Source organism: Dasypus novemcinctus, chromosome 26 (assembly GCF_030445035.2).
Source record: "Dasypus novemcinctus isolate mDasNov1 chromosome 26, mDasNov1.1.hap2, whole genome shotgun sequence".
In the NCBI taxonomy this organism is placed as follows: domain Eukaryota; kingdom Metazoa; phylum Chordata; class Mammalia; order Cingulata; family Dasypodidae; genus Dasypus; species Dasypus novemcinctus.
In genome coordinates, this window is record NC_080698.1 from 52,544,108 (window position 1) to 52,571,899 (window position 27,792).

General features: G+C 58.9%; 1 protein-coding gene across 4 annotated transcripts in view; it reads right to left on the minus strand.

Moving 5' to 3' along the window:
• Positions 1 to 27,792, minus strand: part of SLC6A6 (solute carrier family 6 member 6) — a 75,271-nt gene that overhangs the window by 33,779 nt on the left and 13,700 nt on the right. For 2 of the 4 annotated variants that reach the window (XM_058288335.2, XM_058288337.2), the window contains 3 exons: positions 5,768 to 6,007; positions 3,827 to 3,961; positions 2,157 to 2,391 (listed from right to left, as the gene is read on the minus strand). In XM_058288335.2, the coding sequence (XP_058144318.1) occupies positions 2,157 to 2,391; positions 3,827 to 3,961; positions 5,768 to 5,996 (599 nt within the window). In that variant the 5' untranslated portion in view covers positions 5,997 to 6,007. Of the gene's footprint in view, positions 1 to 2,156; positions 2,392 to 3,826; positions 3,962 to 5,767; positions 6,102 to 22,063; positions 22,298 to 27,792 lie in introns of those variants that run through there. The other 2 variants (XM_058288334.1, XM_058288336.2) reach the window with 2 other exon arrangements.

Below are 27,792 nucleotides of genomic sequence, written 5' to 3' on the forward strand. Positions count from 1 at the left end.
GAGGCTTCCCAGGATAAACAACCGTGTCCGTGTCTCCTGCGCCAGGAGAGGATTTTGGAAGGCAGGCGCCCAAGAGGCCCCAGGAGGTCTCTGTCTGGGGGAGGACTGGACGGCCCCCAGGACCGCATGTCTCTCACTGGGGCGCCTTCTCTGAGAACATCCAGCCTGAAGGCAATGGAGAGACAAGCCAAACCCCAGAGAAGAAGGCCCCTCTGCAACCTGGGCAGGGCCTCGTGGGCTCTTGAGGAGGGACGGTACCATCTCCGGTCAGCAGGACACCTGCACACATTTCCCCGTGCCCTCGGGGGGCGGCTGGACTGCCTGCGAGGACACTGAGCAATAATAGCCTGCAGGTGCACTGGGCTGGCCGCGCCCGTGGCCTTGCTCAGTTAGGGCCGCCCTGCCACTCTGGAAGGACAGGGAGGACACCGAGGCCCGGAGGGAGGGCGAGCTAGCAGGGGTGGAGGGGATCCGAGACCAGGCAGGCAAGTCCCCACCGAGGAAAAGAGGCCCTGGCAGCCACCCGACGCGCAGCCGAGGCCAGTGCCCAGGAGGGGTCAGGCACCGGGTGCTCAGGTTTATGCCAAGAACACCCGGGAACGGCCAGGGCTGTGGCCTCGGGCTCCATTCAAGAGAGAAGAATGAAGCACCAGCATTTCTTTGTCTCGGCCTCTCGAGGCGCCGGGCCCTTGGAAACTCGGCTCTCGGGAGGGTGGGGAGCTAAGCGGGTGAGGGGTGTGCTTTCAGAGCCGTCTTTGTTTGCAAGTGGAAAAGATATATAAAGAACCCCCCTGTTCCCAGCAGCCCCAGGGGCCCGTAGACACACACGACAGGCCCAAAGGCCGAGGCAGGAATGGGAACCCATCTGAACGAGGGCGACACGCTCAAGGGAGGGGACAGACCCCCCGCCTTCAGTGTCCCAGCCCCAAAGCCACAGCTGGCCACTCCCTCCTTTCTGGGCCTGTTCCTCTTCCAAGAGGTGGGCAGACCCCCTGGAAACAGCAAAGGCTCACACTAAAGATATAAGGGACCACCACTGCCCTGCGCAGCCTTCCCTGCCCCTACTTCTCGAACTTCCACGCAGCGCCCTAGCTCAGCTACTCCCAGGGCTGAACGGGCCACAGCTAAGTGCTAAGTCCCAAATTTAGTAGCTCATGGAGAGCAGGGGAAGCGATGCACCAATATATATTTTGATCAGCAATCAAGCACTGAGTTAGAAGGACCTCCCAGATATCAGCATCCTATAGCTCCCCAAATTTCAGACCTCCACATCCAGCCTTCGTGATACACTGGCTATATTATGGTAAATTGTAAGAACACCCATAAAGCGAGAGAGTCTCTTTCCTCACCTCATGATCCTGGGTTAGCATGTGACTTTGGTGAGCAGAGGTTTGAAAAGCACCTGCACACTGGGGCTTTCCCAAATGCCGTTCTTGGAATGCGGAGCCACCTGTGAACAAGCCCAGGCTAGCCTGCTGGGTGATGAGACCACATGGCTCAGTTGCCCCTGATGCCCCAGCTCACAGCCAGCCACTCTCCAGGAGAGCTGTCCTGATGACCTCACACTCACTGCGGAGAGATGAGGAAGCCAGCCAAGACAAGAAGAGCTGCCCAGCTGAGCTCAGCCCAAACTGCCAACCAGCAGGATCAAGATGGTTTTAGAGCCACTTTATTTTGGGATGGTTGTTATGCAGCAAAAGCTAACTGATACACACTTTTCACTGTAGTCCTCACCTTTTCACTTGATAACTACTTCTGCTTCACATAAGCATTTACCATATAAGACTATTTTCACAGTCTGATGCACTAACTACATTTTTTTCTAAAATGCATTAAGAAAATCGTATCATTTTAGACTTTACTTTCAGCTAAAGTAACTGTAAGGATGTATACCTGCCTTTAGAAAACAATCCTCACAGCAGTCCCATGGGGGTCAGAATGATTCATTTCTCTCATTTGACAGGTAAAGAAACTGAGGCTCAGAGAAGGACAGTGACCTGCCTAAGGTCAAACAGCAAGTCATGGCAGATTGGAGACCAAAGGCATGGATTTTTCTCCAAATCTGCCCCTCCCCCAACCTCCCACAGCAGCTACTCCCACATCCCTGGGAAGATTCTCTGCCCCCACCCATGCCCTCCCCGTCTCCCTCAGCTTACTCCCAGAACTCGGTGACGGGGGAGGTGTAGTTGGTGTAGGTGAGGGTGATCCATGCGCTCCTGTTCTTGCGCATAGTGTCTTCCATGCAACGGGGCGTGTTCCAGCTGTGGTTGCAGTGTGCCCAGGGCAGCTCCGTCTGGAAGGAGTGGAACAAGTAGTACGTGGCCCAGGCCAGGATGATGATGTAGTATATGTTCAGGAGGGACACGATCACGATGGAGGCATAGCCGATGCCTGCGGGTGTGGGCAAGCAAGATGAACATCAGGGGTGAGGCCAGACCCACCGAGGCCACAGACTCGGCTGGAAGGCCACGGCATCCCAAAATGGACCCCAAAGTGGCCTTTCAACAGTGGCTGGCATATATTTCCAGGATGAATGGATGACTGGGGAGATGGATAGGTGAAAGAATGAATAGTTAGATGAATGGGATGGTTGGATGGATGGTTGGTTGGTTGGATGGTTGGCTGGATGGATGGCTGGTTGGTTGGATGGATGGATGGATAGTTGGTTGGATGGATGGATGGTTGGATGGATGGATGGTTGGATGGATGGATGGTTGGTTGGATGGATGGTTGGATGGATGGATGGGTGGATGGTTGGATGGATGGATGGATGGTTGGTTGGATGGATGGTTGGATGGATGGATGGTTGGTTGGCTGGATGGTTGGCTGGATGGATGGCTGGTTGGTTGGCTGGATGGATGGATGGATGGATGGATGGATGGTTGGTTGGATGGATGGATGGATGGTTGGTTGGATGGATGGTTGGATGGATGGATGGTTGGTTGGTTGGATGGATGGTTGGTTGGATGGATGATTAGATAGATTGATGATTGGTTGCAAGGATGGTTAGATGGATGGATGAGTAATGGATGGACAGATGTTGGATTGAGGGATGGTTACTGGATTTGTTGAATAGTTATATGGATGGTGGTTGGTTGGAAGATTGAATGGATGAATGAATGAGTGGATGGGTAGCTAAATGCATAAACAGCTACAGGATGGGTGGATGGATGATTTCTTTATTGGGTGGTCTATGGTAAGAAATGTTCAGAGGATGGATGGAAGGAATTATGTGGATGACTGAATAAGTAGGTTCTTGCATTCTCTCATCCTCTGACAGTTAAAATCATAACTGATTATTTTATAAGTGCATACTATGTACTAGGTGTAGGACAAAATGTTTTAACAGTCCATTCATTTGGAGCTTATTACGTACAAAGCATTTTTACATGGCTGTGTCATTTTGTCTCCCTAGCAACCCATGAAGCAAGCATATTCTTTAAGAGATTAAGCAACTTTCCCAACATCACAAAGCTGGCAAGAGGAGGATGTGGGACTTGAACCCAGGCAGGAACTCTTGAACCTGAGTACTTATCTGCTGCATGATCCTGCCAAGCAGCCACTAGCTTACCTATCCTTCAGCAACCCAGAGAGGTGGAGACAGCTGGCAGTGCCTGAGCAATTACCACCTGCTGGGCACTTGCCCTCTGTCCTTTCCCCTTCCTAGTTAGCAGCAGCAGCCACATCACAAGTATGACATATCAGCTGCTACCTGGTGTCAAGTACAGTGCTGGGTGATTTGCCCGAGGATCCACTGTGCCTGGCAAGAGGCTATTTGCTGAGTTGAGGAACACCACGCCCCGGGCGACCTTTTTCTTATACTCACCGGTGAACAAGGGGCAGATCTTTTCCCAACAGGTGATGCCCCCTTCAGAGGTATACTGGCCAATGACCACTTCCAGGAAAAACACAGGCAGGCCACCCCCAAACAGGAAAATGAAATATGGTATGAGAAAGGCACCTGCAGAGAGAGCAGAGGGGGGTGAAGGTCAGGCTGCAGCCGTCACAGAGGCTGATGCTTCAGAGACTCGCCGCCCAGTGCTCGCTCCCAATCCCTCCCAGCCATTAGCACCGGTGAGAACGGGTGAGGGACGTGAGGGATGGAGGCCAAACTCTCAGACCTGGACGAAAACCCCCTGGGCCCTGCCCCCCTGTCCAGCCGGCCTCCCCTTTCCAGGGTGCCCTCTCACCTCCTCCAAATCTGCTAGCGGCTTCCAGCCCAAGCCGCCTGCCTGCCTGCTCTGCACCCACCCAGCTGAAGAGGCCCTGCTCAGCCGGAGACCCATCACAAACGTGTTTTTCCCTTGTACGAGCCTTTACCCACTCCTCCCCAGGCCTGACCAAAGACGGGACACTGAGAACTATCTAGGAAGGGCGCGGCGGTGAGAAATGGGGTGGGTGTCTCCGGCCAGGGCTTTCCAGGAGAGGAACAAGGGGCAAAGAAAATCAGAGGGTGGGGTGCGCACTTCCCACCTGGTGTCCACGAATGGCTTCCGGGGGTCCCTAAAGCCTTTGCCACTGTGTGGACTTAGACTGTGTGTATGTGCATGATCTGGGGAGGAGCTGGGGTGGTCAGCAGCACCCCAGAGCAGCCCGAGACCTCCAGGTTAAGAATCAGCTGGAACGCGCAACTTCCAGAACGTGGTTCTCCTGAGGCATGGGCAGGTGGCCCTCTGCCGACAAGGACAAGTTGTCAGCTACAGACATGCCCTCAGCGGCAAACTGCCTCGCTGGCCAGTTCTCTTCCATCCCTCTTCTGCGTCATGGGGAGATGCCCACCTTCAGCACCTCTAACAGCCGTGTGCAGAAGAGAGAAGGCTCCAGCTCAGAGCCTTCAGCAGACCAATGAAGCCAGAAAGAAACAAACCCGGGAGGCGGACTTGGCCCAGGGGTTAGGGCATCCGCTTACCACCTTGACCCGTGTGGAGCTGGCCCATGTGCAGTGCTGATGCGTGCAAGGAGTGCCCTGCCACGCAGGGGTGCCCGCCGCGTAGGGGAGCCCCACGCGCAAGGAGTGCACCCGTAAGGAGAGCCGCCCAGCGCGAAAGAAAGTGCAGCCTGCCCAGGAATGGCGCCGCACACACGGAGAGCTGATACAGCAAGATGATGCAACAAAAAAGAAACAGATTCTCGGTGCTGCTGATAAGGATAGAAGAGGTCCCAGAAGAACACACAGCGAATGGACACAGAGCAGCCAACTGGGGCAGGGGAAAGGGAAGAGAAAGAAATAAATAAAATCTTTAAAAAAAGAAAGAAAGAAACAAACCCAACCCCTTACATTTTGAAAAACATTCCCCACTCTTATCTTTTTTTTTTTGCTGGATATGGCTTCATTACAGCAAACCACATGGGTTTCCCGCTCATGGGGGAGAAACAGAGCTTGCTTCTGAATGGCAGCAGGTTAAGTCAGAAAAGCAAGAGCAAATGTGAGGAAAGATGGAAAGTAAGCAACAGTCAGGAGGTACACAGGCTCGGGAAATCTATGAAGGAGGGGAGGCCTGGGCAGCCTGGGCCTGTTCTAGCCCCACACCTCTTCAGAGATGACCAACTGGAGGATCAGAGAGGGCGAGGGGCTGGCTCAACGTCACACAGGAAGCACCTGGCAGAATACCAACTCCCAGGCGAGGCTCACCTCCTGTGGGTGAGGTGAGGTGGGGCGGGCCAGGTTGACCTGGGGGCGGGTTCAGGGTGGGGACCTGGTCAAGTGGCACAGAGTGGCCGCCCCCCCGCGCTCTGCCCTGGACGCACGGCCCCAGGCCAGGCTCACCTCCACCGTTTTTGTAGCAGAGGTACGGGAACCGCCAGACGTTGCCCAAGCCGATGAAGCCGCCGGCCACCGACAGCACGAAGTCGATCTTGCTGGCCCACTTCTCCCTCTGCGGCGGCTTCCCGTCGGCCTCGTCCTCGGGCCGCGTGCCCGGGCTCTTCCCCGGGGACGGCTTCAGGATGTCTTTGTGGAAATCTTTCAGGCACTGCAGCTTCTCCTTGGTGGCCATCTCCTCGTTTTCTGGAGGGAACGAAGCAGAAGCCAACGGAGGTGGATAAAGAACTGCCTCAGGGTCTCGGGGCAGGGGTCCGGAGGTCCCGGCGTGTCGGCTGCTCTGGAACGACAGCCAGGCGCCCTACTGGGCATCAGGGACCCCGTGATGCAGGCTGGGGGCACTGGGGACACGTGGAACCCACAGAATCGACAGGCGCCCTTCCCAGGCACCTGCTGAGCAGAAGCACCGGGGGGGGGGGGGGTCTCAGGTCAAATGTCCCCACTGTCACACTCCAGCCTGCACCCGTCCCCAGCCCTGGCACCGTCTTTCACAAAACACAATGTGCCACAGGTGGGTCAAGCCCTTTCAGACAACACCCTGCCTCTTCCAGAAATGACAAGACGCTGTTTTCTAATTTCAGGTTTGCATAGAAAACGGCTGCTGCCCCCTCACAAAGGCCTCAGCAGTGCCCGGCCCCAGCAGGCACCAACTCACACATGTTACATGTTTTAAGGACGAATACGCTTAAATGCACAAGCAATGGGGTCTAAGGCTGGAGTGGAGGCGGTATTTGAAAATGGGGTTTCCATCAAAGGACGGGAAGTGGGGGGGGTATGAAATACACTCGCAATGTCTGCACCAGCCCATCTCTGAGGCATAAAAAAGACGGGATAGGCACTGCGTGGGTGCCGGGCATTCTCCACGAGTCCGCCCCTCTCCCTCACCCCCGGGCTTGCTCAGGACACGGGAGGCTTATCCCCCTGAGGATGAGCCAGCGGGAAGCCCCCGGGTCAGGGAGGAAGGGAAGGGAAGGGGTATCTCTTCCCCATCTCCCCTGGCGGCGCCTGGCAGTGGGGACGTACCTTCGGGACGTGGCCCCAGGCCTCGCTGATCCCATAAAAAGCCCACCCCGCCCTCCAGTGGCGCCTTCTTCAGGCCTGTGGGGCTGACAGCTCCCACAGCCACCCCCGTCTGGGTGCCGCACCCTTCCTCAGCTTGCCCACTGAAGTCTCCAGGAGCATCGGAGTTGGCTTCGATGTCCAGCCGGGGCCTTAGTGGGCCGGCACTCAGATCCCTAAGGCTCAGGGGGCCCCATCCCCCTGCCCCATCGCCGCCTGCCGCCAGCCAGGGCAGGGGCTCTTCTTTCTGCACGTCCTCACTCTCCCTGGCAGCCTGGCACTGAGGACACAGGCACACGGGCTCGGGGCGGATGACGCTTCCTCGGAGCGCACCGTGCGGTGCCACCCAGAGGGAGAGGACGAGGTGGGTGCCTGCCCCTCCCCGCCCCTGGACCCCAGTGGTGTCCCCACCTGTGGGATGAAAGGAATGACCCCAAAGGCAGCAGGCTCGCAGCCAAGTCACGGGACACGACTTGTGCATCGCCAAGATCCAGATAGGTGGCCGGCACCGAAATATCAGATTTCAGAGAAAAGTCCCGATTTCTAGATTCTCTCGAAAACACCGCAAGGTCTGTCCACGCGGGGCCCCTACGTCCTCATGGCGACCGGCGGCCAGAGCCAACGCGGCCGCCCTGCGCGCGGGGACCGGACACCAGCTCGCCTCCCGGCCGACAGCTCCCCCGGCCCCAGGGGACATCGGAGTTTGTCTTTCCCCCAAAGCGCTTCTCGTTACCCGACAACACCTAGTTCATTTCCAGCTGCTTTAATTGTTAATCACATCGTTCTCAATTAGAGTGGAGGCTCCGGGAGGGCCAGGGCCCTGTCGGTCCTGTCTGCGGCCTCAAGACCCCAACATCAACTCTTCCGGCATCTGGGCTGCCAGGAGTTCGGACACGGGAGCGTCACAGGGCCCTCTCCAGAATTTCCACCCTGCGGCCAGCGCAATGGGACAGGCTTGCCGGGCCCCTCGTTCACACCAGCCGATTCCTTATAAAACACGTTTAAATACACACGTGTGGCTCCCCGTGCACGCGCCCGCGCCACGCAGGGCCTGCTGTCGGCTGGTGTCCCTGGAGAGCCCCGACGGAATGGGCAGTGCGCGGTTCAAGTCAGGCTCTGCCGGGTGCCCGCGGCTGGCTCGGGCACGCCGCCCGCCCCAGAGCCTCCTCTCCTCGCCGCCCGGTGCATCGGCTTGTGACAATTCCACAAGGAGGGCACGGCGCGGCACTGGTGCCCGGCGTGCTGGGGGAAGGTCACCCCCCCCTTCTCTGGATGGAAGGGGGGCAGGAGGCGGCCAAGGGGCGCCGGCCGCGGCCGTGTCGAGGGGTTGGGGCGGGGGGGCCCAGCAGCCAGGCCCCCCTTGGGGTCACCTTGCCACAAAAGCAGAGCTGAAAGTCCGCTTCCCCCGGCGCCTCCTTCCTCCCCGCTGGGGGTGGGGAGGCCTGATTGTTTTGCTATCTGGCGGTGAGCAGACCCAGAAAAGGTTTCCTCCGGAGGCCTCCCCCGGCTCCTGGGGCGCAGACGAGCGGCCGCCGGGCCTTTCTTTGGCTGCTCCCCTGGGGCGAGGCGCGGGGTTCGGCCAAGCGCGCGGCGACCGTAAAAATAGCCCGAGCGCACATTGTTCTGGCACGCCAGCACGCGGCCCGATGCTTATCAGGCAGCCCATTGTGGGCTGGCGCGGGCGAGCATAATTGGAGGATGTGAGGCTCGACGCCCTCCTAATGAAGATGTTTTTCAGGGAACGACCCCCCAGCCTCCTCGCTGGGTGCCGCCCTGCTGGGCTCTGCCTGGACCTGGGAGCTGGAAGGGGCCCCCACGCCGGCGGTCAGGCCTCCACGCCGAGCGGCCGAAGCCCCCCGCCCTGGGAGCTGGGCTCTGCGCGCCCCTGGGGCTACCTGGCAAGCCCCGGGTCCCCAGCCCCTCGTGCCACCCTGGCGTGCAGCGAATGCTCCAGAACCTTCGGGGGCAGCCACCGGGGATCCCTGAGTCTGCTCGGCTCCAAGTGCTCGCCGGCTTCTCACAGAGTGAGGCCTGGGGGCCCCTGCACGCTGGGGCCGCCCACTCTGGTAGGACCCCCACCTTCTGAGCCCCGTGGTGAGCCAGGAGGGGGGGTAGGGGGCCGAACGAAGCGGGCAGGGGCTTGTCGTGTCAAGATACCCAAGGGGCCCCCGTGCATGCGTCCCCGCCACCTCTCCGACCCTGGCCGTCGCTGTGCCGGCCCTGCTGCCCTTAGAGAACACGCAGCCGGCGACCCTGTGTCTGTCCCCCCGTCACTGCCTCCACGGCGTCACCCAGGTCTCAGCTCACACAGGCCCGATGAGGGCTGAAGGGGTCGGGGGCGGACGCAGGCGCCCCCAGGCCCCGCTCGGGACCGCGGGCTCCCTTCAAATCCCTCTGGGGCATCGGCCGACCCCGCACCCGGGCAGCCCACGTGGGCAAGACCCGCCCGTTCTGGCTCTGCCTCCCCAGCGTGCCTGGCACCCACCCACACCCCTCCGTTGCCATGGCAACCACCAGGCCCCGGCAGCCCTTGCACGGGCGTCTGGGGCAGCCCCCTCACGGGTCTCCCCGCTGCCACCCCGTGTCACCCTCCGGCCCCCCCATCTATTCTCACCGCGGAGCTGAAGGGAACCGATGAACGCGCAGCTCAGACCATGATGCCCCCTCCCCTGCCACAGGCCCCCCCCCAGCAAGAACCGCCAGGAAACACAAGCCCCTTCCCCGGCGGCGTACAAGGCTCCGCGGGGCCGGTCCCCGCCCACTCCCCTTTCTCCTCAGGATAGCGGTCGCCGGAACCTGCTTCGGCCCCTCCGTTCCTCCGATGTCCTGCCCCCGAGCGAGCCCTCTGCCTGGACAGCCCTGCAGCAGCCTGTCCAGCGCGCCGGGCCCTCTGGCCCTGGAGGAGCCTGAGAGCGTGAGCCCGGACTCAGCCCGAGTTGCCTCCTGGCTGGGCCTCCGCAGGGAAGTCAGTCGACCTCTCTGGGCCTCAGTGTCCTCATCCATAACGTGGGGATAATCGTGCCCACCTCACGGGGAGTTCATGGGGATTAAATGAGCCAGGAAAGTGCTTAGCCCAGTATTGCATAAATAGTAGCTACTACTATTACTGTTGTTGCTAATGATGCAATAATTCTCAGGTCCACCCTGACCTTGGGATCTGTAAGGCCTTGGCCCTCCTTAGGGTGAGATCAGCAAGACCCAGAGACGCCAAGTGACACTCCCGAGGCCACTCAGCTGTTAGTGACGACGGCTGATGTCCTCACACCCAAACCCTCAGCCACTGCCAATCACCCATCATGACTGCCTAACCAGCCCGACCTCAGGCAACGCCACCTCCCTAGATTCACGATTAGACCTGCTCATTCTCTCCCGTCAGCTCCCACAACCTGCCGCCCCGTGGTGCATTAAGCACAGAGGGACGAGTCCCCTTCCACATGCTTCTGAGCAGCCTGCTTCCCTGCCATCCGCCGATGAGGGACGAAGCTGTTTTCCTTGGCCTCGAGCCCAGGGTGATTTTATAGTGGCTGAGAAACATAATTCCCCATTTTAAGAGCTTCCTTTTTAGTTATCACAGCTACACGCCATTAGAATCAGCTCCGATAAAGCAGCTCCAGGATGAAGCTTGCCTAGCTGAAAATACCCTTGTGTCTGTTTTGGGGGTCACAGCCGGAACCAGCCGTGCCTGAAGCCCGCCCTGCACATCGCCTGCTCAGAGCCGGCACACACAGGAACAGATTCAACCCAGTTTCAGAGACAACGGATTTATCAGCTGTTCCTTTGCTTCCCGCACTTGAGAACAACCAGATTTTTGAGTATTTACTCTGTGTGGAGCTGTTTATAAACACGGTTTCTCATTCTCTCCTCTGAAGCCTTATTGTGGAAGGGATCTGCAGTCCCATTTTACAGATGAGGGAAGCTGAGGCTCAGGCCGGGGAGTGAGGGGCCTGCCTGAAGCTGCACAGTGGGGAAGGAGGAAGTGGAACTAGAATTCCAACCCAGGATTGCCCAATGTCTAAGCCACTAGGGAAGGAAGCCTTAGAAGCGAGGAGCGCTCCCCGCTGTTCACAGGTGGGAAAGCTGAAGTCCAGGGGAAACGACCTGCAGAGGGGAGGGTACAGGGTCCAAGCCGGAGCGGGGCTGGGAACCAGGCACCTGCCTCCTGGTGCCCTTCCACCCCGCTGCTCCTCAGGTGCCTGCACCACGGCCAGCCCGACCTTGAACTGAGGTTCAGACGCTGCCCGGCTACCTACACCCACATTTGCCTCTTCAGCTCCAGGCTTTGGGGAAACCAAGTTCTTGCCTCTTTCTTCCGGACAAGCTGCCCAGAGGCTCTGCACCAAATGCTCCAGCCTTCCCCCTGCAACCTGGAACCTTCTGAAGGAAACCATCCGCGTCTGACACGGCTAATCTCTTATTGTCACCAACTCAACCATCCATGAGCTTCCACCATTTTTCCCCCCAAGAGGGCAAGTACTTTGTCTTTTTCCTCTCTGGAATGCTTCCCTACCCTAAAAGTCCTGAGCACAGAGCTGAGATTTCTGGAGCTGGTGTAAGAGTCTGCTGTTTCTCAGCCAACCCCTGGGCGAGCTACTGATCTGCGGGTTGGGCAAGTGGCAACCAGAATTCCAGAGCTAGGGATGGGAGGAGACCTGGATGGCAGACCCATTTTATAGGTGGGGGAAACTGAGGCCTAAAGGGCCCCCCAGCCTGCCGGGCTTGCTGCAGAAGTGAGCAAATGGCTGGACCCCTTGCCTAGCCCAAATCAGAGCTGGGGTCTATCCTCTCGTTCTGTGCGACCCTGAGCAACTTCTCTGTGCCTCAGGTTCCACATGGGTAAAAAATGGAGATTAAAAAAAATACTAAGGAAAGTGGACGTGGCTCCCATCTACCATATGGAGGGTACTGGGTTTGATTCCTGGGGTCCCCTGGTGAAAAGCAAGCTGGCCTGTGTGGTGTGGAGAGCTGGCGCAACAAGATGATGCAACAAAAAGAGACACAGAGGAGAGACACAACAAACCAGGGAGCTGAGGTGGCTCAGGCGATCGAGTGCCTCTCTCCCACGTCAGAAGGTCCCGGGATCAGTTCCCGGTGCCTCCTTAGGAGAAGACGAGAAGAGTAAACAAGCAGACACAGAAGAATGTGCAGCAAATCAACACAGAGAGCAGACAGTGCAAGCAGTAGAGGGGTGGGGGGCAGATAAATTTAAAATAATAGTAATACTTTCATAAGGATTAAACAGGATGATGCCTATAAATATTCAGCATGAGGCCTGGTACATACTAAGTGATCAAAAAATATGAGTGGTAATTGAAGGAAATAGCTGACGGCACTGGGATTTTATTAGACTGTGTGCCAGGCACTGAATCCTAAGAGTGTGTTTAAAAAGAAAGAAAGAAAACTGCACTTACTGAGCACCGACTGCATGCCAGGCTCTGAGCCCAGCACTTCACCCCAATTTTCTTAGTTCACCTCCTGAGCAGGTCCCCTCAGCATCCCTGCCATGCCAATGAGGAAACCGAGGTGCTGAAAGGTGGGGCCACTTGCCCCAGGTCCCACACGCGCACAGCACCCTGGGCTGCCTTGGCCTCTACAGTCCACGTCTGAAACCACGAGGCTGCCTCGGGCCGCTTTCTTCGGCGCCTTCACCAAGGGACTTGGGTCTGGCTCCTTTAAGAAGCTAGGGGTGGGCGGCAAGACAGGGTGACACATGGGGAACTAGGCAGGGAAAACAGGGAAGTGGGGGCCACGTGACGGGACAGGGCTCGGAGGCTGGGCAGCGCTGGGGGGCCATGGCGGCCAGGGCCACGGAATGGGCTGAGCGAGCCACGGAACGGGCTGAGCAGGCCACGGAGGGCATCGAGCTGACTAAACCGCCTGGACCAGGCAGGGCAGTTGGTGCTAATATACCAGCCCCTTCCTCTAGCAAACAGGAAGCACCTCCCAGACGTCCCTGGTAGATTCAAAGGGGATCCTTTGAGTGCCGCCTCCCCAGATTGAGGCAAACAACAGGCTCAGCGAGGAGGGATGCTGGGATCGATTAGCAATGTCTGCCACGGGCAGGCAGGAGGCTCACTAGCATTCCCGGCCTAAGAATGTGGCATTAACAATTAAGGGGACACATACAAAAAAGAAAGCAAACAAAAACACACACACACACAAATGTAAGTTGTGTTAAAAGTATTATTTTACACTCTAACTGGGGTGGCAGTTCTTGAAAAGAAAGACGTTAACTGCTTTTTTAACCCATAAAATAGTACACCTTTAAAATATTTACTAGGTGGAACTGTGGGGCACAGACCCTTCCATCTTGGTTGCCTGTTCCTACGGGACGGCTAACTCAAGCGTGACAGACTCAAAGGCCTCCGGGCACCTGGTGAGCCAAAGATGGGAGTGGAGGGCACCAGGGGAGAGGTGGCAGGAAGGCGCACGGGACTGCGGCAAACAGGGCCTCTGGGGCCCCTCAAAATAGGGGCAGCCGCTCCGCAGCTCCAGTTACTGCAGCTGCCCTTTGGGACGGGGACCCGCTGGGACCAGGGTCTCTGATTTCTCAAGACCAGTGAAAATCTGGGACTGTACGTGCACACACGTTTTCCAACTTCTATATCACTCTGTGGGCCAAACCGACACGTACGTGGGGGGGTCTGACCAGGTCACCTGAGGTGGCCGTGGAGGGTGTGGGGGGCAGGAGGGCCTGGAGATGAGCCCCGGCGGCCTTTCCCAGTGAGGTCATCCAGGAAGCTGGCCATTGTTCTGCCCAGAACAAAGCCCAAACAATGTGCGACAATATTCTGGTGCCAGGGAAAGAGACTTCTGTTGGGGGCATTGTTTGCAGGAGCACCTCTCCGGGGCGCGGGGGTCTGCACCCCGGACCCTCCTGGCCGCTCCCCTAAGTGCAGCCCCGAGCGGGCAGCCTGCCCCTACTCCCCGTAAGCAGCACCTCCTTCCCTTGGACACCTCACCCCACCGCCGTGGAAAGCCCCCTGCCCGGTGCCAGGTCCGCCCGCAACCTCCAGAAGCTTCTACTTTGTGCCCAGGCTCCCACAGTCTTCCTCCTGCACAGGTCAGGAAACCGAGGCTCAGAGAAGAGGCGGGTCTCGCCCTAGATCACACGGCGCGGAGGCGGTGGGCCAGGATTTGCACCCAGGGCCTGACTCCAGTTCCACATCGTCATGACAACGGGGACCACCCTGGGGGCAGAGTGGCCTGGCTAAGCGAGCTGCCAGGCCCGCAGCCCCCGTCCCTGCCGGTACTTTTTTGGTTTTGTGGTTTGCAGAGGAAAAAGTGGGTTAAAGCGAGCAGGTTTTGACCAAAAAACTGGCCTTTTGGGACAATGTGGGAACGGCTGGTGGGCGGGAGTCCAGGCTACGGCCACCTTGTCACTGCAGGTACACGAGCCCCGGGTCTGGGGCCTGGGTCCACACAGGTTCCTCCTCTCCTGGCAGGCACAGGACCTGACCCCAAGCCCAGGTGACCGCAAGAGGGCAGCTGGAAATGAGGGGAAGGGGCTCGCAGGCCACAGACGCCCTGGGAGGGCACAGCGGCCGGTGGGGGGGGGGGCGGGGCGGCAGGCACCGGCCCCCGAGGTGAAGGGGAGCGGGCAGGGCCCCCCGCGCCGCACACAGGAGGTCCTCCAGGGCACGGCGTGTCAGGGGAAGGGAGCGGGCGAGGGGTCAGGACGCCAGGGCTGGGTTCCGGCGCCACGGGGTCACGCGGGCGGCCACTTCCCCCTTCTGCACGTCGGCGGCCCGGGGGTAAATTGAGGGCAAGGATAACCATGGCAGGCGGTGACTGCAACAGAGTGCAAGGGTGAAGCTGCCCTACTATGTGCCAGGACCTGCCCGGGAGCTACGGACACAGAAGTGAGCCCTAAGGAGCAGGCATTCCAGAAGGGGAGGCAGTGGCTAAATACACAGAGTGAACAAATACTCCCAACCTTGACAGGCAGGTGGAAGGCCACAGAGCAAGACGGCGTGTGAGTGAGGGGCCAACGGGATTCCTTTAGCCTGGGAAAGCAAGGAGGGCTCCCTGAGGAGGTGACCCTTCCTAAGGGCAGATGCTGGCTGAGGACTCTGTGGGCAGGCGGCCGGCCACGCCCTTTCCCTGCCCCAACTCGTTTATTCCTCACAGCAGCCTGGATGAGGCCCAGAGAGGTAAAGTCACTTGCCTAAGGTCACACAGCTAGGATTCAAACCCAGGCGGTCAGCTCCCAGGGTCCGCGCTTTCAATTGCATTGAAGCTGATGTCTGTATGGCTGCCACCGGGAAGAATGGGGTTCCAAAGACCGGGGGGTGGGGGCATGGACGGAGAGGGCCATGTTGTGTGTTAGAGGGACAGAGAGGAGGCTGGCATGGGACAGAGAGCAAGGGGAAAATGGGATGTGGAGCGGGTGGGGATGGAGGCCGCAGGGCCTTGAAGGCCATGGCCAGAAGCCTGGGTTTTATCCCGAGATGGTGTCAGCCCCTGCAGGGTTTTAACTGCCCCAAGTGAGGGCTCCACCCTCTCCGCTAAAAGCCCCAGCTTGCCCGTCACTGCCCGGCCGGCCCCACCAGCCCACCCTGGGAGGGGATTCCGGGCTGACCTCCAGTTTGGGCCTTTTCTGGAGGCAGTTGCAACTTTCTAGCAGGGGCCGAGGGGTCTGTAACCCCAATGCTGGGAGCCCCCCAGCTTCTGCATCGTGAGCTGGGTACTCCTGGACGGGCTGGCTCTTTTTGCCAAGAGGGAGCTCACAGTCAGAGATGGGCGGCTGGAATTCCTTCCCCCTGGCCAAGGACCGATAACACTGCCATGATGCAGAGGAAAAAATGTTCCCGTGCTGGATCGAGGCTGGATCCCCTGCCCCCACCCATGGGTGAAGCTGCTACGTGACCTTGGACAAGTCGCTCCCTGGCCCTGAGCCAAACACTTACTCACCTGGGGCAATACTTCCTCTGGGGAGGCCCCAACCGGCATTTGACTTCAGCACACATTAATTGAGCGCCTACTACATGCTAGGCCAGAGACCCTGCAGGGAAGGTCACTTCCCTGCCCTCACAGTGCTAACTGTCCAGTGGTCGTTTTTTTGGTGGTTTGCTTTTTAATCATTCTACCAATTCAAAGGAGAGGCCGGAGTTCCACGACCGCGCAAACAAAAAAAGCTTCGAGGAAGAGGCACCCTATCACGCCCTCCGAGCTGGGCCTCACGGCTCAGTTAGAATCAGACTCCGGTAGCAAGACCCCCCACACCACCCGGCAGAGCGCCAGCACAGGGCACCAACGAGCTTAGCTCAAGAGGGCGGGGGTGGGAGGAGAGACGCCACAGGGGCCCCCACAGGCGGTCCGGGAGCCTGCGTGCGGGAACAGATGGCACTGGCACATCTGTCGACGCCGCAAACACGGGGGCTTCTGGGATGCCTGGCCCCTGGCTTGGCAAGAGCCATTCACGCCCGCCCTTAGCCTGCTGCCGGCCGTGCCCGGAACACTGAGGGTTCGGGCTTTTTCCCTGCTGTGTTTTGGCCAGTTATAGCTCTGGGCTGGAAGACAGGTCAGCGAAGCCCCTTCTCCACTGCCGTCCCCACCCCCTGGGGCTTGCTCGAGTCAGGTTGCCCGAGGGGCCCAGGCCGGGGAGCGGGTGAGTCAGCAGGCAACTGCCTCCTGGCACTGACTCACCAGCCCCACGCCTGTCACTCTCCCCCCATCGGCTTTCCCACCGCCCGGCCCTCCGCGCTGCAGCCTGGCTCTGCCGGAAGCGCGGGTGGCATCGACCCTGATCCCCGAGCAGGCTCTGCAGGACCCAGGATTATTTCTGGGGGCCACCGTAAAAAGAAAGACGAGAAAAAAAAGAAACGTTCAGTTTCCATTGCCTCAAACTTCCCCTTTGGGCCAGAAGCTGCCCTCCTCTCTCTGAGAGGCTGAGAAAAGCAAACAGAGCACAGCCCCTCCCCGGCCCTAGAGAAACTGGAAGCAGACAGGCCCTGGGTGACAGAGCCCGCTAAGGGTGCCTAGGCCCAGCGCCCGCTCACAGCCTGGCCACCCCCAGCTCCTGCCCCTGGGCTGGCGGGGAGTCGCAGTGCCACGGAAACCAGCCGGGGCATCTCTGCCGCCAGCCGCCTTCTCTCCTTGGGCCTCAGGGTTCTCGGCTGTGAAAGCAGCACAGGGGCCACCTCACTCCTCCAATGTTTGTCAACAACGTCCTCCTCCTGGCTGTTCCTCTTTTAAGCCACCAGGAAGGGCCTTCTTCCTTCCTGGCTCCACCCCTACCTTGCCCGCACCCAGAAATTCAGCTCCACGAGCGCTCGGTGGCAGATGGAGCAAAACAGGGGGGCTGGCCGAGCAGCAGGCCCGCGCCCCGAGGCCCGCGCCCCGTCCATCCCGCGCCCCGGCCCGGGTCCCGCTGCCCGGCGTTCTGCTCCACGTACCTGGAGGCCCGCTTTCCGGCAGCCCCGCTCGCCCGGAACCCGCCCCGGGATCCCCAGGGGCGACTCCTCCACACGTGGGCTCGGCCAGCCGCCCCCCCCAAGTGGCTGGCAGGCGGTCCTCAAGCCCCAGCCTGGGGGGCCCGGGCGCCGGCGCTCCCCTGGGCTCGCAGCTCTTGCCGCCTCTGTCTTCCTCTCTGTAACCGTCTGACTGCCCTCCCTGGCGCCCGGGGTCCGCCAGCAAGCGGGGGCGGCAGCCACACGTTCTTAGCTGTTTCTAGCCACCTCGGACAGGGCCGGGCACAATAAAGAGTTGTCGAACTGAAAGTTTAGGGCTCAGGGCTCTGGGGACACTCAGCAGAGGGACAAATGGCCTTCACGGCTCGGGCGCGGCGGGGGCTTCCCTGTGGGGCGGCAGAGAGACAGGGCATTTGTTTGGAGCTGCCACCCGGCCTCCTGGCACTGGATCGCTTTTTTCAGCAAAAGCGATCAAAACTCTGGAATCACGGCCTTTTCAGGAGGGGCGAGCCTCCAGCCCTTAGGGAATCACCTTCCCCTAAATGTGTCCCCTGAACCGCATCCAGAAACGACCTAGAAGCGAAGTCTCCCTGGCCCCTGTCGGGCCGATCCCACGCCAACGCCGAGACTCGAACCGGGGGCCTCGGGCGTTGACGCCAAGCCCGTCCTGCAGGCGGGGAGACCGAGGCCCCAGACCCGCCGCCAGTCGAAGAGACAAAGGCACAGACACCGGCCTCTTTCACGGAAAGGCCACCAGACTGCGGGGGACTTCGTTTCACAGTGGGGAAACTGAGGTCCGAAGGAGGGCTGGGTGGTCCCCCACAACCCCAACCCTGTGGGAGCGGATGCCTGTAAAGCTCTTATTCCAAAGCTGGGTAGACCGGATTCACAGCTAACTCGGTCGGGCTGGCGGATGGTGGTGCAGCGCTACAAGATGGTGCCTAATGCAGCTACTGCTCGGCTAGAAGAAAAGCTCAGTGTTAAAATCCACCCCCCCGCAGGCCGGGCTCAGGGCAGGGACGTGCAGACCACCCCCCAGCTGCAGGCTGCGCCGTCCCCAAGCAGTCTCCACCGCCCGCCCCAGCTCACTGCGATTCCATTTAGGCTGTGACGGGGCCCGCTAAGCGCAGGGCTGGGGTTACAGCGCTGCCATCTTCTAGCCCGTCACTCGGGCTGCGTCTCAAGACCACCCCAACCACTGGAGACTCCCCTGGAGGCGCGCCCTGACCTCGGCTGTCCAACAGCTTTGCCAGGCTCACTTCTAAGAAACCCCATTTCCTACCATGTCAGCCTGCACCCCTCCTCTGGCTCAAGAACTATCAGTGGCTCCCAGCTGCCTGGAGAATAATCTTTCATTTTTTCCCCCATCCGAAACCCAAGGCTCATCTCACTTGTCCACCCCTGTCCCCAATCTCTGCCACCTTGTTTCTTCTCTGGTCTTGCATGAGTCCTGGGGCCTCCTCTTTCTCCCCGGCATGACCCTCCTCCACCCTGTAGATTTGCTTACGGGGTCTCTAGGTGGATCCCACCTGTTTTGAAGACCCTGCCCAAGTGTCACCTCCTTCCAGAAGCTTTTCCTGTCAACCCCGCAACCTTCCCTCCCGCCTCCTCCAGCCCACCAGGCACGGGGGCCTTCAGAGAGCCAGCGCTCACTCGGAACGAGTTTAAAGTTCTCCTCGGGAAACCTCAGGTCCTTTGTCTGTAAAACCGTTCCCGTGGGAATCCCTGGGCTCTTAGGAGGTACTGTCGGGCGACCAAGCTTCCCACACATCTGAACATCAGAGTCCCCGGGGGTCCGGGCTAAAAATGCAGACTCCTGGGCCCCCCCCAGAGGCGCCACCTCTGAGCCTTCAGGACAGGGGTCCAGGAAGCTAAACTGCGCCCCAGCTCCCCAAGTCAGGCTGGAGGCCATGGCGCTAACGAACTGAGAAACACTTGGTCAAAGGTAACACGAAAACAGCCGGTCAAAGGGGCGATTACTGACCGGTCAAAGGGGCGATGGCTGACCGGCGGAGGCATGCGTGCACGCAGGGGGCCGCCTCGGGCAGCCCGTGAGCGCCCGGGGCTGCGGCCGGGCCGGGTTTCACTTCCGCCGGCCCGTGAAGTCCCCAGGCCCACCCCCGTGAGCATGGCCCCAGACTGGACAGTCCACAGAGCTTTTCCCAGCCACTGTTGTCCCTGCTCTTTGCAGGCCGCCTGGGAGACAGGCGTTCTCACTTGGCCCCGCTTTCCAGGTAAGGAAACCGAAACTCGGACGGTGCCTGAGCCAAGGTCACCCAGTGAGCCAGTGGCCGAGCTGGGATTTGAGCCCCAGCCAAGTCCAACACTCCCATCGACTGCCGAAGTGGAAAGCGGTTTGGGAAACAAAGGCAAGGCAGGTGGATTACCTGGGGCTGGGAAGCCCAGTGGCGCCTGTCCTGAGCCCAGGAGGACAAGGATCAGAGGCCCCGCCCACCCACCAGAGGACAAAGGAATGCACTCAGGCGAGGGGCAGAGTCCAGCCCAGCAGCCTCCGGCAGCCCCAGTATGTGGCAACAGCTCTGGCAAGGCCTCTGGGGGAGGGATGGATCGCAGGGCGCCTGGCCTGGAACTTGGGACCCTCCCCCCTTGCTTTTTCCCTAAAGCAGAAGCAGTAGGTGGCCCCTTCCCCAAAGGAGAAACACACGCCCCTGAAGTGCCAGCCACCCTGTCCCTCTCGCCACGCTCAAGGACCAACAGGAGAAAAGGCCCCGGGGGGCCCCAGGGAGGCCCCAGCTCTGCCAGAGACCAACCAGAGTTTGAGCAAAGCAAGGCGGTAGTCGAGACCAGCCCAGGGGGTCCCCAGCAGTGTGGAGCTGCCCCCCCCACACACACAGACACACAGACACACAGACACACAGCCCTCTTTCTCTCTGCCAAGGCAATCTCTCCAGCAGAGGAAATTGCATGCAACATAAACCACTCTGTGCCTCAATTTCCTCAAATACAGAATGTGGATAACAGTGCCTCCCCCTTGGGCTGCTGTGAGGATGAAGCCAGCTGAGACGTAGGCACACGGTAGGCACTTGGATGACGCCAAAATTTATAAGCGCTCTTCTTAAAACCAGTTCTGACCTTGACTCGAAGCCAGAGCTCTGCTGAGCAAACGCTGTGTGCCAGGCCCGCTGGGCGCCCTGACAGGTCATCCCGCCGAAACAGGGCAAAGGCTCTTTGCAGAGGAGACCAAGGCTTGGCCGGGGAGGGGGGGGGATGCTCACAGGAGCCAGAACCAGGGTCCAAACTGTCAACCCAGCTCAGAACCTCGGAGCATCCCCCGCCCCCTGCCTCCCCCCGGCTGCCCCTTCTGAAACAACTTCCTCTTCTGCAGAGGGGGCAGGACCAGGGACCCCCGGGGCCCCCACAATGATGCTTGCTGATGGAGCAGTGGAGGCCCCAAGGGTTGGGGGCTCCCGGGGAGCTCTCCGAGCCTAGAGGCAGGAAGTTCTGTCACCTTCCTCATCTAGTGGGGGAGCCGCCTAAGGGCAGGGGGGAGGAGGGGTGCAGGTGGGAAGAGGGGTGCGGGAGCAGACAGCCCGACCTGGCCCGCAGTTCTCCGTACTAAGGGTCGGGAACCCTTTGGGCCCTCGCCAAGCGGGAAGATGGGGCGAGTGCCAGGCTTGGTGGGGGTCCGGGCAAGGGCAGGAGGGGCTGGGGGACAGCTATTCCTGCCGTCGCAGCCCAAGACTGCAGACCCCTGGAAACGAAACCTTCCGGAGAGCAAGGGCCTTGCTGCAGAAGCCAGATCCTGCGACCCCTCAACCCCAACCTCTGCCGGAGGTCCCTGGGTGCCCGTGACCCCCTGGCCTGCGCATCACTGGAGGATGGCTTCACCCATCAACCCAATCCCCAGGATTTACAGATAAGGGAGAGCGAGGCTGGAGCGTGCCAGGAAGCTCCCGAGCCAGGCGGCCACGGCAGGCAAACCCTGGCTTTGCTGCACGCTGAATTGCTCCTTGCCTCAGTTTCCTCATCTGTAAAACAAGGCCGATCACGGCACCAACCTCACAGGGCCCTGGGACGGTTACATGCGCAGATGTAGGCAAACGGCTCAGCATTCCGCCAGGTGCACCGCAAGCGAATATAAAATTTCGTGCCTAAGTACAACACCTATCCACGTTTGCGCTCACAGGGGCTGCCTGCACCTCGGCGAGCTCGAGCCGGCAGCAATTACGGGGGCCGGTCCACACTCCAAGAGCGCCCCTCCTACGTGGCCCCACGCCAAGCTGTGCCAATCTGAGATGCAACCCTCGCCGGCCTGCGGTCAAGTGAGAATGCAAAAGGGGCCTGGGCCCGCAGCGGTAGGTGCCAGCACACCTGCCTCAGTCACAACTGTCCCTGCCTTCCAACTTCGACAACAGAATGGTGAGAGCAAATGGTCGCTTTCTTTTTTAATAGCTTCAAGTGGCAAAATTAAAAGCCGGGCCACTGGGGTCCCCAGCCTCAATCTAATTTTTTTTTTTTTGAAACTGGACTAGCTCATGACTTTCAGCCCCATCATCTGGTCTACCGTCCCTGTTTTACAGGTGAGGAGACCGAGGCCCGGGGGGAGAAGGGGGCTGTCCAGGTGGGACGCGAGCTCTGGGCTCCACGCGCCCAGCCCCCTTTTCCGCTGTGGGGACTTCGTAGGGTCAGCCCAACTCCTTCTTTGTTTGGGGAAATTCTTCCCCAGGCCCAGGAACTCCAGAGCCCCGAATCCCACCTTGGTCCTGAACCCCGAGAGAATGCCCGGCCTACAGCTCGTCACCTGGAGACGTACCTTGTGTGGGCTCCATCAGGCAAGGATGTGCACCAAGGAGGTGGGAAGACAGGAGCTCCGGCCGGGGGCCCGGGGTGGGTGACGGGGGCGAGCAGCGCTCAGCCAGGGGCGCCATGCCCTGCACCAAGCGGGCCGCCTCCGAGGGGGGCCTGATCCCGCCAGGCCACCAGCCGGGCCACCGCGCGCCTACCCAGGTCCCCGAGAGCTAGGCATTACCGAAGGGCTCCCACATTCTCCCCGTCCCGGCAGCCGCCCTACACGTCGTTTCCTTGGTAACCGCAGCTGCCGCTGACCTCACAGGCCTGGAGTCACAGAAGGCAGCCCTGGGTGGTTCTGTAAAGGAACAGAGGCCTCTCTGAGCAGCTGGGGACCCGAGCAGACGAGCGGAACATGAGTCACGCTGAGTCCCTGGGAAGTGGGGTGCAATGGAGGCCAGAGGGCAGAAGCAGCAGCTCAGCCCGTCAGCTGGGACGCCCCTCCCAGCACAGCCCCGGGGCAGGCGGGGGCTCTACCCCGGGACCCGGCCTTCTCCAGGGAGACGCCGCCAATCAGGAAGGGCCCTTAGCAGAACTAGCTAGACGGGGGTACCGTCATCGCAGAACTCGACTCGTCATCTCCACACGCAGTTGCCTGGGAGGCCCTGGACTTTCCACGGCTGGTGCATTTTCACAGGCTATTCCCAGGCCCTGCAACACACATCCCTGCCGTTCTCCAAACTCAGAGGCCCTCTCCTCCAGGAAGCCTTCCCGGAACACAGCCTTGCCCATCTTGTTCCTCAGCGGTCATCCTTGTTTCTTCTTCCACAGGTCACAGATGGCAGGCAGGGCTGGGATGAGGGGTGGCCCAGTTATCGCTGCCACAGCAACCCTCTGTTCTTCTAGTAGATTCTTGAAATGATGATGATGGTGGAGGGGGGAGTATGCTGGTGACAGCAGCTACCACGATGTGCCTGGCAATATGCTGAGCACTTTTTATAATAGTAGCTAATTTTTTCAATCACACAAAATACTTCCCATAATTCCTTAAATTGCTTTTCACTGATGATGACTGCTCATGCTTTCCCAATTAGTCCGAAGACAAGGAGGCTTTGTAGCATGGTCACACATTCCTGAAAATGTTTTCAGTGTATGCAAAATCCCCCAACTGATGTAAATACAGGCAAAATCCCCCAGCGTGCAGGCTCTGTTCTTGGCACCGGTCCTTTTACCTGGTCCTTACTAACCTGAGGGATCGCAGTTCACTTCACGGATGAGCAACTGTGGCTCAGAGATGTTAAGCGACTTGAATAAGGTTGCACAGCCAGGGAGGGATAGAGAGGATCCACGGTCAAGGGCCCTTAACCCACAGGGCTCTGGGGAATCTCGTCAAGCCTCATCCCTGCACCTGACACAGGAGGAAACTGAGGTCGGCAGGAGGTGCAGGGTGGGGGTGTCATTTTGTTAATCAGCCAGAGAGGATTAGAACCCAGGTATCTTCGGACACAAGGGGACAGCAAGCCCCGGCCACAGCAAATAATGGTGGCAGCGAATGCTCGCCGGCACCAGGCACCCGGCAGGGAGGCGGCCTGTGCTAAGTGCCTTGCCGGGTTTGCCCCCTTGAGGTGCAGCCCCTAAGCGGTGAGCGGCACGTCCACCCGCCGCGCTTCCTAACGACGGGCTCCTCCCACCAGGGTCAAGCTCTCCGCCATTCGGAAGTCCCGCCGGGCCGGTGCCACCCGGAGGCCCCCATCTCGGAGGAGGCCACCCTCGCTGCGGGGACGAGGGCAAGGCCGGAAGCGGGCGGCTCCTCTCCCAGCCCCCACGATTGCTGGAAATGTCACTGCCCCCTGCCTCCCTGCCCCTTACCCGGTCCCCTCGACCCTGGCCCCTCGCTGCCCTCCCGCCCCCCCACCTCCCCGCCGCCCAGGACTTAATCGGCTTAACGCATCGCCCCGAGGACGGCCCGGGCGAGCTGAAAAGGCCGGCTGCGCCCTCTTTGGGGGCAAGGACACCGTAAGATTTAGGCCACAACTATATATAGCCAAGAACGCCGTCCTTTTTAACGAACTCGGTCCGCTCTCGCTGACCCCCAGGCGGCCGCGTTCTACATAATTCTTCCTCGGCCAACGGCAGAGAGAAGGGCGAGCTCCTGGCCTCGCGGGCTCTGCCCTCCAAGTCCCCCAGCAGGGCCCTCCCAGCGAGACTCGAGCGGGCCCCGCCTGGCTCCACCTCCGCCCACACGGTGCGCCACGGAAGGTTCTGGTCGGATCCTAACTCTGCCACTTGCCTGCAGTGGCGGTGGCCTCAGGAATGTCACTCCCCCCTCGGGGCCTCAGTTTGCATCATGTGTAAAATGGGCCACCTCACATCACACCAGGGAAGCACAAGGACCCGCCCAACTCCTCCCGCTCTCAGGAGAACACCCTGCCTGAGAAATATCGGCCCGTGCTTATTTCACGCAGTTGTTCAAAAAACACCCTTCTGAGCTTCAAGCCAAACGCCGAGAGAGGGAGAAACGGAAACACCGGGACTCGAGATCCACACACCAGGGAAACAGCCCCTGCATCCGGTGTTCCGTGTCAAACAAAGCCGCCTCAGAACGGAGCCCTCCCGAGGCATTTCACGCACTCCCCAAACCACGGGAATCAGCAAAACTAGGTTAGAAATCTCATTAGAGTGGCTCTCCCCGTGGGACGGCGCTGTGCCCGCGATTCTCCTGCAGCCGTGTTTGGGTGAGGGCTGGGTTTGTCTGTTTTCTCGAGCAGACGCCAGTTGTCAAAACAACTAGGAGACGGCCACCATCTACAAGGGGCGCTCGGGACCATTAAATGAGAACCTCTGGTTCTAAGATGTTTCCCCCAAGTGAACTGACGGAGACTCGCCACTCAGCACGGCATTCGGAGTCCCCAACCTAGATTACCAACTTGTCCAGCCTCCCTGGCCCCTCCCCGATGTCCCAGGAACAGGACACAAGCCAAACCAAGCTCCTTAGGGTATCCCAAGGCCCCTGCTCCACGTTCACCCTCTGCCCACAGGGCCTTTGCACCTGCTGTTCCCTCTTCCGGTGAGGTCTTTCCCACCTCGTGTCCCACCGAGCTCACTTCTCGGTCATTCCAGGCCTCTGGGAAAGTTTTTTGAACTCTGTATGTCCAAAGCATCTTCCTGAGTCCCCACCTACAACTTCTAGCAGAAAGTTTTCTGCTCATCTCGGGGTCCCCAAGACCCAGCTAGCGCCTGTGCTACTGCAAAAGTCCATAACCTTTTGATGACCGAATGATCAGACTTTCACTCTCAGTTTTCAGTTACTTAGAGGTTTTCCCCAAACTTCCCCTGACAGCAAATTATCCTCAACCGGGCCTTCCCCACTCAGCAGGGCTGGAAGGGGGCTGGACAGGGGTGAATTTCTCCAACCACGCCAGACTGGAAAGGCCAAAGGGAAAACAAAAGGTCTCCGACCCCATGACCTTGAGAAGGTGGCGCGGTGCTTCTCCCTGGAAACATGCCCGCAGGCCCGTTCCTCAGCCAGGCGGCTTCCAGGCTGGGCCTTGCCGGGATCCGACAGCCCAGAGCAGCTCAGAGACGTGGCTTCAGGGCAGCCACCACAGAGAACTTCCGCGGCTTTCCTTTGCAGGCTCTCTAGTTTGGCCTCGTTTGGAGTGAGAGTTTTCACTGACTGTCTCAACTGTGAAATGTGACTAAATCACCCCTCTAAGCCCTTTTGTAGACCAGTATTCCTGAGAAACGTTAATAAGAAATATTGGCACCAGCAGCTGCTGGTTAACGCGGGCAGCAGCGAGGTTCCCGTTTTACGGACCGGGCAGCGGAGGCGCGGGTAGGAGAGGTGACTTGCCCAAGGTCATGCAATCGGGACACAGCAAAACGTACACGGCTCTTCGGGGGCCCAGCCTGGCCCAGGAGTCACCGCTGCTTTTCGCTCACTGGTTTTTCTTAACATCCCCCATTGAGGGAGACTGGAGAACTGGGAGCGGCTTCTCGGGGACCGTTGTTTTAAATCCCCGCTTCCTGAAGGCAGGGGGCTCCCCAGGGAGCTGCCCCCACGCGCTCTGGATGGCTCTGCGAGCTGCCAATGAGGACAGAAAAGTCTACATGAAAATCCGGAGGGTCAATGATTTGTCAACATGGGTCCAGAATCTCACCTCCTCGAGCCTGGCAATTCCAATCTCTTGACCAAACAAACAAGATGCCCACGCAAAGATGTTGGTGCAAAGTGGTTTTGCAAGAAAGGGAAATCATGAACCGCCAGACTCCCCTCCCTAGGGGAATCTTTAAATAAATGATGATTTATGGGAACACTCCACTTTTATGTAGCCATTCAAAATTAGGACGCGCAAACTGTGGCCCCCAGGGCTAAATCCAGGGGCTTGTTTTTGTAAATGAAGTATTACTGGCACACAGCCACATCCATTCATTTACATATCGTCGAGGGTTGCATCGTTGCTACAGAAGCAGAGCTGAGACCAGTTAGACTCAGGACCACATGGCAAGCCCAAAATATACACTGTCTGGCCCTTTCAGAAAAGTTGGCCCACCTCTGACTCAGAAAACGTGGGTGGAAAGCAGGCTCCCAAACTTACACTCGGGGAGTGCAATTTGCAAAGAAAAAGTAAAACGATTCGTATTTACCGAGACATTTATGAACGCACTACTGGAGCACATCTGGGTTATTTCTAGGAGGTAGGAATAAAGATGTAGTTTATTTTCTTTGTTTGGCTTTTCTGTGCTTTCTGAATTTTTCAGTATTAAAACTGTATTACTTTTATTAAGAAGAAAAAAAAAAGTATTACTTTTATAATTAGGGTAAACAGACAAGAAGTCAAGTCAATCGAGCATCTGGGTAAGGAGTATATTGTGAGTTCTCTGAATGGGTTTTGTAGTAATTTTGCGACTGTCCTGTAAGTTCGAAAGTATTTCTAAATAAAAAGTAAAACACACACGCCTATCCCACCGTGATCACAAGATGGTGAGGTTGCCTCTGGTGCCGTGCTCGCTTCCTCCTGCATGCTCGCTTTCTCCTGCTGTTCCATTTTACAGATGGGGAAGCTGAGGCTCAGAGAGGTTAAGTGACTCCCCTTGAGGTCACACAGCTGGCACAGGGTGCAGCCAGATCTGAACCTGAAACTGTCCAACTCCCCAGCTCCACGGGCTTTCCACTCCGTGGACTGTCCCTGTCAGGGATACTTTTTTTGGCTGGCTCATAAATACTAACTCAGATACCACTAAACCACCAACAGACATCCAGAGGTCCGAGGCCCCAGTGGGGATGGACGCATGCCCGTCGTCCTTAGACTTCAGAGTGGTAAAAGCCTCCGTTCTTCCACGCTGTTCCTCTAAAGATACCCACTGCCTGCCATGTCGGGGAGCCCTTTCAGAAAGAAAAACCCAAGAAGGCTGCTTGGAGGAGGCAGCAAACCAGCCCATCGGCCCTTAGCTGCCTCCTCTGTAAACCAGCTCCCCCACACAAGTACAGACAATCAGCAAGCCCTGAAAAAGAGGAACAGAGGCCAGCCTCGATCTGTTTATTGCCTATAAAGCTGTCAGCCGGGTGGGGGCTGGGGTGCCTTGCACAAGACTCTCCTTATCTGGAAGCAGAACTCCCAGTTTGGCCTCGCAGCAACAGGCCGGGCCTCTGCTACTCATTAACCAGGAGCCAGGTCTCGAGAAGGGGCTGGACCTGGAGAGAGACTGCGCCAGGCTTGGGGGCAGGGGCCGGGGGGGCTGGAGGAGAGGCGA